The 16438-nt window shown below is 36.9% G+C and overlaps 1 protein-coding gene across 3 annotated transcripts in view; it reads right to left on the reverse strand.

Annotated features, from left to right (window-relative positions):
* Positions 1 to 16438, reverse strand: part of RAD51C (RAD51 paralog C) — a 40180-nt gene that overhangs the window by 5355 nt on the left and 18387 nt on the right. For 2 of the 3 annotated variants that reach the window (XM_041727169.1, XM_041727168.1), the window contains exons 5-7: positions 15698 to 15829; positions 6276 to 6342; positions 5167 to 5227 (exon numbers count right to left, since the gene is read on the reverse strand). In XM_041727169.1, the coding sequence (XP_041583103.1) occupies positions 5167 to 5227; positions 6276 to 6342; positions 15698 to 15829 (260 nt within the window). The remainder of the gene's footprint in view (positions 1 to 5166; positions 5228 to 6275; positions 6343 to 15697; positions 15830 to 16438) is intronic. The other variant, XM_041727170.1, reaches the window with a different exon arrangement.

Genomic DNA, 16438 nt, shown 5'->3' on the forward strand with positions numbered 1-16438 from the left:
GAGATGGATGGTGGTGATGACTGCACAATAATGTGAATGTATTTCATGCCACTAAACTGTACACTTAAACGATTAAACTGATACGTTTTATGATATGTACAATTTACCACAATTTAATTAAAAAATAAATTTTTAAGTGGCCCTATACCCAACATGGGGCTTGAACTCACAACCCCAAGATCAAGAGTTGCATAATCTACCAACTGTGCCAGCCAGGTGCCCCACAATTTACCAGTTTTAAACAACTGATATAACTGCACAAAATGCAGATTCTACCTTAGAGAAAATCATAAACTCTCAGAGTTAAAAGGGTCATTTACATATAATACTGACTTTTTTACTGGCTGCTTGGTGTTTATTTTTTACTTGGTTCAAGGCACTTGGTTATAGGCTACCAAGAAGGCTTGAGTGTGGCTTGGATAGTAAACAATCGGTTTCTCTCATCTGTCTTGCTGTTTTGTTTTGTTTTTTAAACATTTTTTTAAATATTTTATTTATTTATTCATGAGAGACAGAGACAGAGAGGGGGGTGGTGACAGAGGGAGAAGCAGGCTCCATGCAGGGAGCCTGACATGGGACTCGATCCTAAACCGGGTGATCCTAAACCGGGTGGCTCAGCTAAACCGCTGAGCCACCCGGGCTGCCCCAGTTTTGGGTTTTTTTTAAGATTTTACTTATTTATTTACGAGAGACACAGAGAGAGAGGCTCCTTGTGAGGAGCCTGCTACAGGACTCAATCCCAGGACCCCAGGATCATGACCTGAACCAAGGGCAGACGCTCAACTGCTGACCAACCCAGGTGCCCCTGGGTTGATAATTCTAACTTTAATACAAAACATAACAGAAAAATTAGGGTGCCTGGCTGGCTCAGTTGATAGAGCATGTGACTCTTGACCTCCAAGTTGTAAGCTGCAACCCCAGTTTGGGCACAAAGATTACTTTAAAAAATTAAAAATAAATAAGTAAAAGTTATATATATATATATACATATATATATGCATATATATATAAGAAAAAAACATATATATGCATACATATATAAGAAAAACAGAGACATGGTGTATTTTAATCTGCCTTATTTAAAAATCTTTTTGATTGAATAAAACAAAAATTAGCTAAACTTATTCTGAAAAATTAGTATCTAAATCACCTCAATATTACCATATGTCCAAAAAAGATACATCTGAATTTTCTTTTTTCTTTTTCTTAAGATTTTTTTTATCTGACAGAGAGAGAGAAAAAGCAGGAGAAGCAGTAGGCAGAGGGAGAGGGATAAGTAGGCTTCTTGCTGAGCGGAAAGCCCAATGTGGGGCTCAATCCCAGGACTCTGATATCATGACCTGAGTCAAAGGCAGACGCTTAACCAACTGAGCCACCCAGTGTCTCACATCTGAATTTTCTGAGAAAATTATTTAAAAAGTAAATAAGCTTTTAAGAAGCTTTTACATATTTATTAAAAATCCTAAAGTCAAGTGGGCACTAAATATTCAGGGTGAAAAGCTTCCTCAAATTCCTAGGTAAAAATAAGATTTTATATTTCATATCTGCATTTCAAGAGATCTTTTTAAACAAATTGAACCAAAGAATCACTTGGCTCATGGCCTCAGCTGAGATGAAGCTTATTAACATAAGGCTGAACTACAGTTTGGGTCAGGAAGAAATAAGACAGAAGCACAATTTGTGCTCTAAAGCTGAGCACACATATGAAACACTGTGTGGGGGTGTTGATATATTACTCCATTCTACCACCAGATCTTCTTGGCAAAAAGTGATATAATTTTGAACAATCTCAGTCTCATGTTATCATGAATATGCAAATTGGAGGAAAACCCCACATAATATACAGGAAAGAGACAAAAGTACTTATTTGAATAACTGTTGGGAGTGTCATTTCATTGTTAGTCAAAAGGTAAAAACTCAGGTGTTTCCAGTGAAAGAGGGGGACTGGAACATAAGATGGGACACTAAGGTTCAACTCTCAATATAAATTTGGCTACTTAAGGTTTTTAGTTTTCTGCTTAAACTGGAAGTGTTCATTTTTATAACTGTTTTCCCAGTGTGAATTTCTATTTTTGTCCTTTCAAGATAAACTAAATTTTAAAACACATACAAGATTTCATGCAACTTTAATGACTTAATAATAACTGGTCTGTCTCTTTTTTTTTTTTAAGATGACTGGTTTCAAACAATGAAGAACAAAACTATTTTAATTCTAATAAATGAGGTCAACTTATTTTAATTATAATAAAGTATGCACATTACTTATATATCCCCAGCCGGAGGGGGGGGGGCTGTTTGGAGAAAAGGGATTTTATCTAAAAATGAGAATAAGAGCTATACTTTCAGATTTGCTGGCAATCAACACAATAATCTTTTTTTTTTTTAATTTTTATTTATTTATGATAGTCACAGAGAGAGAGAGAGAGGCAGAGACACAGGCGGAGGGAGAAGCAGGCTCCATGCACCGGGAGCCTGATGTGGGATTCGATACCGGGTCTCCAGGATCGCGCCCTGGGCCAAAGGCAGGCGCCAAACCGCTGCGCCACCCAGGGATCCCCACAATACTTTAATTACATTGTAGAAACAGCAGTTTTAGGAAAAGAAACAGACTCTTTTATATAGTCAGCTATAAAATGTGGATACTACTACTAATTTCATAGAGTTATTTGGAAAATAAAATGAAGTACTATATATATATATATATATATATATATATGCACACACACATATATAATGCTTTTTAGCACAATAAAGGACAGTTAATAAATATTCAAAAGAATGGTGGTTATTAATTACTCTTGGTTAATCTGTCTGGGCAGCCTTGGTCTTCTCACCTCTATGTACATATAGATCCTTCAGAGTTATTGAAGGGAATTTATGAAAAGTATATTAACTGACCAGTTAAGTACCTAGCATAAGCAAGCAGTCACTAAAATCATAGTCTGGGATATAGAAAAAACTTATGGAACAGATTTCCCCTACATCCATCTAATTCAATGTCAGTCTTCAACACCATTCTCCAATTTCTTGGAAAGGATGAGTGAGAAGCTGAAAGTCACAAAATGGATAACTCTTAAAGAGTAAGCATAATTTTCTGATCTCGTGGATACCCAACCAATGCTAACTTCTAGAATTTGACAAAGAAGGCAAACATCTTCTGATGAGTGCATTAAAAGATGAAACAATCTTGCTTTGCTTATATTATTTTTATTTTTTAGATGTATTCTATTAGTGAATATTTAATAGTAGAATAAGAGTGGACGACCACCACTATATACTAGTTCAAAGAGAATTCCTAAAAACATTTGAACAGTGGGATGCACTTTACAGAAAACCTCAATCTGGGGGGCCTGGTTGCTCAGTCAGTTAAACATCTGCCTTCAGCTCAGGTCATGATCCCAGGGCCTGGAATACAGTCCTGCACTGGACTCCCTGCTCAGTGAAGAATTTGCTTTTCCCTCTGTCCCTCCCCGTGCTCATGAGCATATGTACACACACTCTTTTTTGCTCACGCACTCACTCTCTCTCTCAAAAATAAATAAAAAATATTAAAAAAAGAAAGAGGGGAACCCTGGGTGGCTCAGTGGTTGGGTGCCTGCCTTCGGCCCAGGGTCTGATCCTGGAGTCCCGAGATAGAGTCCCACATTGGGCTCCCTGCATGGAGCGTGCTTCTCCCTCTGCCTGTGTTTCTGCCTCTGTCTCTCACGAATAAACAAACAAACAAACAAGCAAATGATTAAAAAAAAAAAAGAAAAGAAAGAAAACCTGAATCTGGGAAAGTATAAGCAGTATGTTCAATATGTTCTGGAGAACTGTTGCCAAATATTTACAATAGGGTTCGTTGTTGAGGAAAGAATTCCTTTTGTGATCCAGAATACAATGACTTATTTAGAGAACTGGGGGATAGAAGTCAATTGTAAAGCAATATGTTTTATGGGAGAAAAAAAAAAAAGAGGTATCTGAGCTCTTTGGAAATGACATTTTTATTTTTTATTTTATTTATTTATTCATGAGAGACACAGAGAGAGGCAGACTCCATATAGGAAGCCCAATGTGGGACTTGATCCTGGGTCTCCAAGATCACGCCCTGGGTGTGAAGGCAGGCAGAAAACCACTGAGCCACCCAGGGAACCCCCAGGAAATGACATTTTTATTTTTATTTTTTTGGAAATGACATTTTTAAAAGAGACACAAACCACATGCATTAGTTTCAAAACATGTACGTAAGTGTAATATATTCTGCTATGAACTCAGAGTAAGTAAGACCTAATTTGGTCAGGCATGATTTTTTTTAGTTAGGAAAAGAACAAAGAAATATTGGTAAAGAACTAAGACAGTATCACTGACCAGACCTGATATATATTTAAGCAACCCTTTTTTCCATCTTTGTCCACATGCTTTCTCAATTTCTTCCTTTCATCACAGTATTTCCAAACCAAGTTCTTTCAATTATACAAATTAACCTCAAAGCACAGGGGGTGGCATAAATCTGACATTTCTAGAAGTGTAGAATAAAAAAACTCCACAGCTTTCATTTGCCTATTTTAAAGAAAATGAAAGCTGGTTTGTTCACTTGCTCAGCAGCTTTAAAAACAAATACAAAGGTTTCATGCTGTCATAGTTTTATTTTAAAGAACAATACTTGTGAAAGGCAGGTAAGTAACTGGGTAACAGAAGTAAGATAGCAAAATACAAAAGAAAACAAAAATAGACTCAATTTCATACAAGAAATATATTAAGCAACTAGGAAAAACCATCCTATTTTCCACATAAATTAGTCCAAAAGCTAACCTCAAAAGTTTTCCTTTTGTCCTGATTTTATTCTTTTTTCAATCCTTTCTAGGAACATAGAGTACCTACCTCCTTTTGCAAGGCTAATAAATGGTACTTGATTTCAAAGAGCTATAGAAGGTAGCATTCTTTGGCCACCTACTCATTTCAGGTGCGCCCCATCATTTAAATATTCCAAAGAACTTCCTATGTTAGCTCAATGTGCAGTTTAACAACATGTTTCTATATTTTCTCTAGGTTATGAAGGACAAGGCAACAAAAACTCTCATTCATGAGGCATTATAGATGTCATCCACTGTTGTAGATCTAAGAAAATATAACTGTTCAGTGTAATTAACCCAATATTCAGAATTATTAACCTGTTTCTATACTGACCTTTGCTTTTGGTCCCAGTGAAAAATTAGCCGTATTGTAGCAGCATGTCCCCAACTTTCCCCTGGTGGGAACAAGAACAAAACAACTGTAAACTGCCTTACTGACAAGGCTCTAAGTCTCTCAGAATGCCTCTGACCAAAACAGTTTTACTTTACCTAATTTAACACAAGAATATACTTATACTTTTAAAACCCCTGTACACATGGGTAACATCCTGAGATTAATAAATTTTTACCTATCTTTAGAAATAGATCATTATCCTTTGTTTTTGCTTTCAGAAAACTTTATAGTTTGAGTCAACATTTTGTCAATCTTCCATTATCAGAACTACTAACAACATATTTCTGGCTACTGGAAGGAAAGCAAAACTCTGACAAAATATTCTTAAAGAATTTAGTAAAAGCAAAATCTCGAAGGACTGTATCCTAACAAAACCATGACTGAGGTTAGGAAGAGCCCTAAGTCTATTCACTGTATGTGACTTTTTAATGAATTCACCATTCCTCCTGCCTAAGACTTTCTAAAGGCAAGAGTCATCTTATGAATATTTATATGCTCGGTACCTGACACAATAGTTGCCAAACAGTAAATGCTCAATAAATGTTTATTAAATAACTAAAACAATGAGTCAATATCTAAAGGTATTGTGCTCCACACTAAGACTTACTTTTTCTTTATTTTTAGAAAGCATTTCTTTTTCTTTTAAGATTTTATTTATTCATGAGAGACATAAGCGGAGGGAGAAGCAGGCGCCATGCAGGGAACCTGATGTGGGACTTGATCCCAGGTCTCCAGAATCACACCCTGAGCTGAAGGCGGCACTAAACCGCTGAGCCACCCGGGCTTCCCCACACTGAAACTTATAAGTGAATAAGACTGATACACTCTCTGCTTTTGTGGAGCTGATAGTACTCAATAAGCATCACGTGAAAGAGGGAGAAAAAAAATGTGTTAAATTTAAAATGCTTATCTGGGGGCACCTGGTTGGCTCTCAGAAGAACATGTGACCCTTAACCTTGAGGTTGTGAGTTCAAGCCCTATGATGGTTATGGAGATTACTTAAATAAATACAAAACTTTTAAAAAATGCTTATATGATTAATTACCCACCCAATGCAGGAACCAGCAAGGCCTGATTTCTATCAATCTTTGTTGTCATCTGATTTGTTAAAAGTACCTAAAAAAAGTGAGAAAATTAGGTGAATCTCTCCTCAAAATTATCAAGGAAGTAGTTCTGTAATTTTAGTATTCTGAATACAATTTGAAGAAAAATATATTTAGGTAATGAGAACTTTTCTGATAAATTTTTTAAATTTGCCCATAAAAATTATCTGAAAACATGATTCTATTGAACATAAACCTTTTAATAGATAAGAACAATTGTGAAAATGGAAGAATAAAAATATAACAGATAATACAAAAAAGTGTAAAGAGACTACGTATAGGAAGTTCATAACTGGGACATCTGGGTGGTTCAGAGGTTGAGCATCTGCCTTCGGCTTGGAGTGTGATCCCAGAGGCCTGGGATCGAGTCACACGTCAGGCTCCCTGCAGGAAGCCTGCTTCTCCCTCTGCCTGTGTCTCTGCCTCTCTGTGTCTCTCATGAATAAATAAATAAAATCTTAAAAAAAAAAAAAGTTCATAACTGGGAGTTATCGTAAAAACCTCACTTTTAAAATTTAAGTTTTGGATAAGCCAATAGAAACCACCAGACCAATAGCAGTAATCTCAGTAGTGGTAATAAACATTTACTGAGTACTTAAAACATGCCAGAAACTATGCTAAGTGCTTTACCTTCATTACCTTATCTAGCCTTCACAACTACTCCATGAATGAGGTATTATTAGTTTTTGATATTATTTCAGTTTAACACACGAGAAATCAGAAGCTTAGAAAGATTGAATCTGGCTTTTTTTTGTTTTTTGTTTTTGTTACCACTGTTGCCTTTCCAGAATATATTGAATTAAGAGTGTGAGATACTTAATAACTCACTGTTTACATCTTTACAAAAGAGACAAATACACTACTACCATTTCTGGTTTTACAGGGGGAAAAAAAGAAATTGAGGCAAAAATTATGAGAAAAGACTTAAAATCATAAAGAAAATATAGAAGAAGTGACAAAAAATAAAACCCAGTGTTCAGGTCAAATGACTCCAAATTATAACTATACTAGTCTGCTGATAATAGATATAGCTGTTGCTTTACTCATAAACGGCCCTCACAGCTAAAAATAATAATTCTTTTGGGTTAAATAATGACCTATAGAAAAGAGTCCATGTTTTAAAAACAGTATTTTTTTTATTTTTAAATTTTAATTCCAGTTCAGTTAACAAAGTATTATATTAGTTTCAGGTATAACAATATAGTGACTCAAGATCTCTGTAAGCATTAACTCTACTCTTTAAAGATTTATTTTAGAGAAAGAGTGAACAAGGGCAGGGGGAGGGCAGAAAGTGAAGAGAGAGAATCCTTGAGCAGACTCCCCACTGAGCTCAGAACCTGATGTGCAGCTCCACCCGAAGACCCTGAGACCTGAGCTGAAACCAAGAGTTGGACACAGAACCTACTGAGCCACCCAGGTGCCCCAAGATAAGTGTACTCTTAATCCTTTTGCTTATTTCGCCCATTTCCCCACCCACCTCCTCTCTGGCAACCATCTGTTTGTTTTCTATAGTTAAGAATCTGGGGGTGCCTAGTGGCTTAGTTGGTTAAGTGAAAAACTCTTGTCTCAGATTAGGTCTTTTTTTTTTTTAAAGATAGATTTATCTATCTATCTATCTATCTATCTATCTATCTATCTATCTATCTATCTATGAGAGAGAGAGAGAGAGGCAGAGACACAGGCAGAGGGAGAAGCAGGCTTCATGCCAGGAGCCCGACGCGGGACTCGATCCTGGGACTCCAGGATCGCGCCCTGGGCCAAAGGCAGGCGCCAAACTGCTGAGCCACCCAGGGATCCCCTCAGATTAGGTCTTGATATCAGGGTCATGAATTCAAGCCCGTGTTGGGCTCCATGCCCAGCAGTCTGATTTTTGTCTCTGTTCTTTTTTTTTTTTTTTTTTTTTAAGATTTATTTATTTGAGGGGGAGAGAAAATGCACAAGTGTGGGGTGAGGGGCAGAGGCAAAGCGAAAGAGAGAATCTCAAGCAGACTCCCCACTGAAGGTGGAAGCTGATATGGGACTCAATTCCAAGACCCTAAGATCATGACCCAAGCCAAAACCAAGAGTTGGCTGCTCAACCTCCTGAACCAACCAGGAGCCCCTGGTTTGTCTCTTTATTCTTCCTTTATTCATTTTTCGTGAATTTCACATATGAACGAATCATATGGTATTTGTCTTTTTCTGACTGGCTTATTTTGCTTAGCATTGTACTCTCTAGATTCATCCATGTTGTTGCAAATGGCAAGATTTCATTTGTTTATGGCTCAATAATATTCCAGTGTGCATGTGTGTATATCACATCTTCTCCATCCATTCATATGTCAATGGACACTTGGGCTGCTTCCATATCTTAGCTATTATAATCTGCCATAAACATGGGGGTACATATATTATTTTACATTTATTTATTTATTTATTTATTTATTTATTTATTTATTTATTTATTTATATTTTTATTTATTTTTAAAATTTTTTCGTATATTCTTTTAAATTAGTGTTTTCTTATTCTTTGGGCAAACACCCAGTAGTGTGATTACTAGATCATATGCTATTTCTATTTTTAGTTTTTTTGAGGAACCTCTATACTGTTTTCCACACTGGCCACAACAGTTTGCATGCCCACCAACAGTGCATGAGGGTTCCTTTTTCTCCACATACTCACCACCACGTATATTTCTTGTGTTTTATATTTTAGCCATTCTGACAGGTGTAAGGTGATATCTCACTGTGGTTTTGATTTGGTTTCCCTGATGATGAGTGATGCTGAGCATCTTTTCATGTGTCTGTTGGCCATATGCACATCTTCTTTGGAGAAATGTATGTTCGTGTCTTCTGCCTATTTTTAGTTAGATTATTTGTTTTTTGGGTACTGGGCTGTATAAATTTGGGGTTTTTTTTATACTGTTCTAAAGCCAAGACATTTATTCTGCCCTGTAAATACTGCGTTGTATAAATTCTTTATACATTTTGGATACTAACCACTTATCGTATATCATCATTTACAAGTATCTTTCCCCATTCAGTAGGTTGTCTTTTAGTTTTGTTGACTGTTTCCTTTGTTATGCAGAAGCTTTTTATTTGAATGTAGTCCCAATAATTTATTTTTGCTTTTGTTTACCTTGCCTCAAAATGAAGAACAGTAATTTTAAAGTAGAGAAAAAGGGTGTTTAAGACTGACTGAATATGGGCAGACCCATGGCTCAGAGATTTAGCGCAGCCTTCAGCCCAAGGCATGATCCTGGAGACCTGGGATTGAGTCCCACGTCGGGTTCCCTGCATGGAGCCTGCTTCTCCCTTTGCCTGTGTCTCTGCCTCTCTCTGTGTGTCTCTCATGAATGAATAAATAAAATCTTGAAAAAAATGGGATCCCTGGGTGGCGCAGCGGTTTGGCGCCTGCCTTTGGCCCAGGGCGCGATCCTGGAGACCCGGGATCGAATCCCATGTCAGGCTCCCGGTGCATGGAGCCTGCTTCTCCCTCTGCCTGTGTCTCTGCCTCTCTCTCTCTCTCTGTGTGTGACTATCATAAATAAATAAAAATTTTAAAAAAAAAAAAAGAGAGACTGACTGAATACAGTAAAAGATTGGCATCTCCCAGCTCCAACTTCTCCAGAAAGAGTTAAATATTCTTCCAATACAGATTTTCCCTCTAGAAATATGACAGATACTACTGAAAGCTGAGAATGTTAAGAACTTCTATGAAAAGCAATGAGAAAAGGTACCTACTTTGAAAAAGGCATCAGTTCCATAAGAAAACCGAGAAATAAAAGGCATTTGGCTATTCTCACTATACTGGTTAACACCCTAAAATTTTGTCTATAAGGGAGAAATCTGTGTTCCACTAGATTTCAATTAGGCACCAACTGGATGACACGACTTCTAGTTTCTCGTTCCTTAAGTGTTACAGAAGCTTCCTCATGTATTACCTCACGTCAGGTGTCTTAGAAAAAGCTAAGCAGCAATTTAAATTGGTGACTGACATCTCCAACATGCAGAATAATTCCCTTTACAGACTACCAAGTGTTTAAGCTCTAGCAACTGGGATATTTATACCAACACTTTTTGATTACAGGTGTACTATCCAATCCTGCAGCCATTAGGCACACATACAGCTCTTTAAAATTAAATTAAAATTAGACATTCAGTTAATCAGTAACGCTAACCATTTTCAAGTGTTCAATAGCCATGCAACTGCTGTATTAGACTAAGCATTTTCATCTTCCCAAAAAGTCCTCTCAGACAGCACTGGTTTATAGAGTACAGGTATCCCCTGCTTTTCAAAAGCTTCTGTTATGCCACTTCACTTTTATGAAAGACCTATATTAGTACCTGTTTTTGCTAACCAAAAGAATCCAAAGAGGATTTTCACTTTTACAAAAAATTAAAAAAAAGTGAAAAGCAAATATAGTATTTCAGCATTTGAAAAAAAAAGTGAAAAGCAAATATAGTATTTCAGCATTTTTTGAAAAAAAAAAAAAAAACTGTTATAAAAGCAGAGTGCACCCAGGCAGGGAAAGCACCATCACCAAGCTCCTTCCCCGAGGAATGATACTCAGCATCTTAGTATCAAGCTGCCATAGCTTTGAACTGTGTGGGTGAGCATCTGTGCTTTATCTTGATTTACTTTGTGCATTCATTAGCAACATCTGTCCTAAGGTATCAGAAAAATTATTTTTTGAGTCTGAGAACGCTAAAACAATTTTCCATATAAATTACTGGTTAACTGCTTCTTTGCTTTATACCTTTTGGCTTACCAAAGGTTTTTGTTAGAATGCTCTACTTTTGGATAGTGAGGGAAACCTGGATTTAATTTACCCACTACATCTCTTGAGGAAAATGTAAATAGATGCACTGGCTTGCCAACTGTTAAACAATCCAAAATCAGAATTTGCACCTTTAGCAATTACTTATAAAAGAATTACATGACCTCTGAAAAAAATGTTGGGTTTACCATGATACTAAAGAATGAATCTTTAAAATAGCGCAGTAGCAATCACTTTTGAATTATGAAGTTCGCTGCTTTAAAAATACTTGTTACCCAAATGTCCTTCAATTGATGAATAAACAAAATGTGATATACTAAGAAAATGCAAAGTTAATCAGTCATTAAAAGGATACTGATACATGCTACAACATAGATGAATCTTGCAAATATGCTAAGTGAAAGAAGCCAGAAATAAAAGTTCCTATACTGAATGATTTTATTTATATAAAGTACCCAGAAAAGACAAGATACATACAAATAGAAAGCAGACTAATAGTTCTTAGGGACTGACAAGAGGGTGCAATGAGGAATGATGACTAATGGGTACATGATTTTTTTTTAAATTTATTTATCTATTTATTTATGATAGTCACAGAGAGAAAGAGAGAGAGAGAGAGAGAAAGAGAGGCAGAGACACAGGCAGAGGGAGAAGCAGGCTCCATGTACCGGGAGCCCGATGTGGGACTCAATCCCGGGTCTCCAGGATCACGCCCTGGGCCAAAGGCAGGCGCTAAACCGCTGCACCACCCAGGGATCCCAGGGTACATGATTTCTTTTTGGGGTGATGAATGTGTTCTAAATTAAACAGTAATGGTTGTACAACTCTGTAAATATACTACAAACCACTGAACTATACCTACTAAAATGGTGATTTTATGGTATGTTAATTATATCTCAATAAAGCTGTTAAAAAACATTTCTGCTAATAATCAAATTAATGCATCTTAAAAGGATTCTATTATAGTTTGGCAAAGATTTTTAAAAGGCTCACAGTTGGTAAAGATGTGGAAAAACAAGAATTCCCATTCATTGCTGTAGAGAATATACTTTAGAACAGCTTTGTGAGGGCAATTTGATAATATATAACAAAATGTTTATTTTTTTTAACAAAATGTTTAAAAACAGAGATATCCCCCCCAAAGAATAAAAATAAGAACAGAGATATCCCTTTGACTTGGTACTTTCAGAAATAACTGGACAGGAATTTTTTCTTTAAAAAAAAAAAGTAACTGGATAAATGGGCAAAAAAAGCATATACAGAGTTGACTGCAGGATTTTTTTTTTTTTTAAGATTTTATTTATTTGACACAGAGAGAGAACACAAGCAGAATGAGTGGCAAGCAGAGGAAGAAGCAGGCAGGGAGCCCAATTCAATGCAATGTGATATATGATGTGATGCTGGACTCGATCCCAAGATCCTGAGGTCATGACCTAAGCCCAAGGCAGATGCTTAACTGACTGAGCCACCCAGGCCCCCCAGTGGCCCCAGGCCCCACCAGTTTTTAAAATGGTGAAAAACTGGGCAGCCCCAGCAGCTCAGCGGTTTAGTGCCGCCTTTGGCCCAGGGCGGGATACTGGAGACCTGGGATCGAGTCCCACGTCAGGCTCCCTGCCCTACTTTTCCCTCTGCCAGTGTCTCTGCCTTTCTCTCTCTCTGTCTCTCATGAATAAATAAAATCTTAAAAATAAATAAATAAAATAAAATGGTGAAAAACTGAAGCCAATTTTAAAGACAATAGGGAGGTGATTAAAAAACTATGCTATAGGGCAGCCCTGGTGACTCAGCGGTTTAGCGCCGCCTTCAGTCCAGGGCGTGATCCTGGAGAGCCCAGATCGAGTCCACGTCCAGCTCCCTGCATGGAGTCTGCTCCTCCCTCTGCCTGCGTCTCTGCCTCTCTCTCTCTCTCTCTCTCTGTCTCTCATGAATAAATAAAATCTTAAAAAAAAAAAATGCTATATTTATACAATAGAGCACTATATAAGCTTTAGTTAAGGTACACTCATAAAGTAGTGTATATGGAAAAATGTTAATATATTAAGGGAAAAACAAACTGCTTTGTATAATAGCATGTATAATATCTCACTTAAAAAATATGTCTATATAGGGGTGCCTGCCTGACTCCATAGAGCATGCAACTCTTGATCTCAGGGTTGTGAAGTCAAGCCCCATATTGGGCATAGAGATTACTTTAAAATAAAAATAAAAACTTAAAAAAACCTTTATAAGTTGGGAAAAATATGTACACCAAACTCAACAATAATCATCTCTGGGTAATAATTTACTTACTTCCTACATTTTTTTGTTTAGAACTTCTTTTACAGAAAGTACATATAATTTATATATAACATAAATACATATATATACATGCATATAAATTTATATACACTTTAAAACTGTGAAGTGTATATATTGTCAAAGGTCTGAAATACTTCTATACATGACAACTGGGAAATTAAAATCAAGCAGAGAATTTATAAAGAAGGGAAAGTATGCCCTCAAACTCACAAAATCCTATTTCTAGAAGTAGTCATCATGAACATTTTGATCCTTTCAGATCTTTTTGTTCATATATATAAATATAAGTGCACATATATAGTTTTTATTTTTCTCAAAAGTGAGATCACATAAAATATATTGTTTTTGGTGTTGTTGAGGTTTTTTTTAAAGATCTTTTTATTTATTCATGAGACACACAGAGAGAGAGAGAGAGAGAGAGAGAGAGGCAGAGACACAGGCAGAGGGAGAAGCAGACTCCACGCAGGCAGAGGGAGAAGCACTCCATGCAGAGAGCGATGTGGGACTTGATCCCAGGACCCCGGGGTCATGCCCTGGGCTGAAGGCAGTGCTAAACCGCTGAGCCACCCAGGCTGCCATGTTGTTGAGTTTTTTAAAGATTTTATTTATTTATTTGACAGAGAGAAAGGGAGTGCACAGGCAGGTGAAGCAGCAAGCAGAGGGAGAGAGAGAAGCAGGTTCCCTGCTGAGCAGAGAGCCTGAAATGGGGCTCAATTCCAAGACCTTGGATCATGACCTGAGCTGAAGGCAGATGCTTAACTGACTGAGCCACCCAAGTGCCCCACATAACATAAAGTCATGTGACTAATCTTTTCACTTAATTATATGTCTGGATACATCTTGTTGTGTGTTAGTATGTATATATTTACATTACTCTTCTTAAACACTGCATAGTATTCCATGTTACTGTTTAGATTACTTTTTTAATTGAAAAAAATAAAGCTATTTCTTTTTTTTTTTTTAAGATTTTTATTTATTCTTGAGAGACAGAGAGAGAGAGAGAGAGAGAGAGAGAGAGGAGCAGAGACACAGGCAGAGGGAGAAGCAGGCTCCATGCAGGGAGCCTGATGTGGGACTCGATCCTGAGACTCCAGGATCACGCCCTGGGCCACCCAGGAATCCCCAATAAAGCTATTTCTGTTCAACAAACAAAACAAAACCTAAGGAACTATACAACCCATTAGTCTTGAGTGCCCCCTACTGGGGGATCTTCATTGATTAATAGAATGCTAAATTACAAATTAATACAAGAAATAATTCAAACACAGGATACCAGACTTTTCAGTATATGGCCAAAAAAAAAAAAAAAATCTAAAAACTCAAAAGAAAAGTGTGTTTTGGGGGCAGCCCATGTGGCTCAGTAGTTTGGCGCTGCCTTTAGCCCAGGGCATGGTCCTGGAGACCCGGGATCAAGTCCCAGGTCGGGCTTCCTGCGTGGAGCCTGCTTTTCCCTCTGCCTTTGTCTCTGCCTCTCTCTGTGTCTCTCATGAATAAATAAAATCTAAAAAAAAAAGAAGAAAGAAAAGAAGGAAGGAAGGAAGGAAGGAAGGAAGGAAGGAAGGAAGGAAGGAAAAGAAAGAAAGAAAGAAAAAAGAAAGAATGTTTTGAAATGATTTTATCAAGAAGTTCTTTACCTACTTATGCTATATTATAGATATGTGCTAAAAAATCTCCAATCAGGGTAAATACAAGAATATCAAGTTAAGTGACTTGACCTTTTCCCATCTCCCTCCTGGACAAGTGTGTGTATTGGTGTGACAGGTGGCAGAATGAAAATTGATGGCAATTAGACAGTTAAAAAAAAAAGTTGTTACCTCACTCCTTTCTGTCTTGTCACTTCCGATCTTTATATCTAACTTCACATTTCAAATCTAGAAGAGTTAGCTCTACCTCCAAACATCTAGGTTGTCCACACTAAGTAATTTTCCTATCTGAATCTGTAATTATACAATATGTAATAATAAAAGACTCAGAGTAAAAGAAAAATGGGGATGTTAGAAGAGTTTACCTGAAAAACATCAAGTATATTTAGACAAAAAAAAAAACCCCAAGATTGCAATTACCAAAGGCAGAATTTCTTTATCAAACAAGTCCATTTTAAAATATAGCATCTTGATTATGCTTGTTATTTTCTAGGAAAACTGATATACAACACAAGACTAGAATTAATTTTTTTCTAAAAATTAAAAACTACATTTAAAACTGTATCTATTATGTGTTTGAGTCAAATTCTATTTAGCTATTTCTAGACATTAATATTTTATACAAGCTTGACTTTATGATAAAATTCTCTTGGCTAATAATACTTACAGCTAATCTGTGGTTATTTGCAAGGCTGATCATTTGCTGGGCTAGGCCATTTAGTAATCGAGTCCGAAGGGATAGATCATCTAGGTCATGACGAAAAGGAAAAGCAATACCATCCACTACCACTAATCGAACCTAAATACAGAAGAGATCATGATATTAGGTTTGGTATTAAAAATAAAATTTTAGGGATCCCTGGGTGGCGCAGCGGTTTAGCGCCTGCCTTTGGCTCAGGGCTCGATCCTGGAGACCCGGGATCGAATCCCACGTCGGGCTCCTGGTGCGTGGAGCCTGCTTCTCCCTCTGCCTGTGTCTCTGCCTCTCTCTCTCACTGTGTGACTATCATAAATAAATAAAAAAATTTAAAAAAAAAAAAATTTCATTTAAAAAAAAAAATAAATAAAAAATAAATAAATAAAATAAAATTTTAGGGCTCCCTGGGTGGTGCAGTGGTTTAGCGCCTGCCTTTGGCCCAGGGCGTGATCCTGGAGACCCAGGATCGAATCCCACGTCGGGCTCCCACGTCGGTAACAATCCAGCCTGCTTCTCCCTCTGCCTATGTCTCTGCCTCTCTCTCTCTCTCTCTCTCTGTGTGACTATCATAAATAAATAAAAACTTAAAAAATAAAATAAAATAAAATAAAATTTTAAAAATGGCATCCCAAAAGCATGTTCACTGCAGGTAAAAAAAATCCCTAAAATCCAGAGTTCTATTTCTAACTCTCCAAGATAAATCCATTCACC

Source organism: Vulpes lagopus, chromosome 12, assembly GCF_018345385.1.
Source record: "Vulpes lagopus strain Blue_001 chromosome 12, ASM1834538v1, whole genome shotgun sequence".
NCBI classification, from domain to species: domain Eukaryota; kingdom Metazoa; phylum Chordata; class Mammalia; order Carnivora; family Canidae; genus Vulpes; species Vulpes lagopus.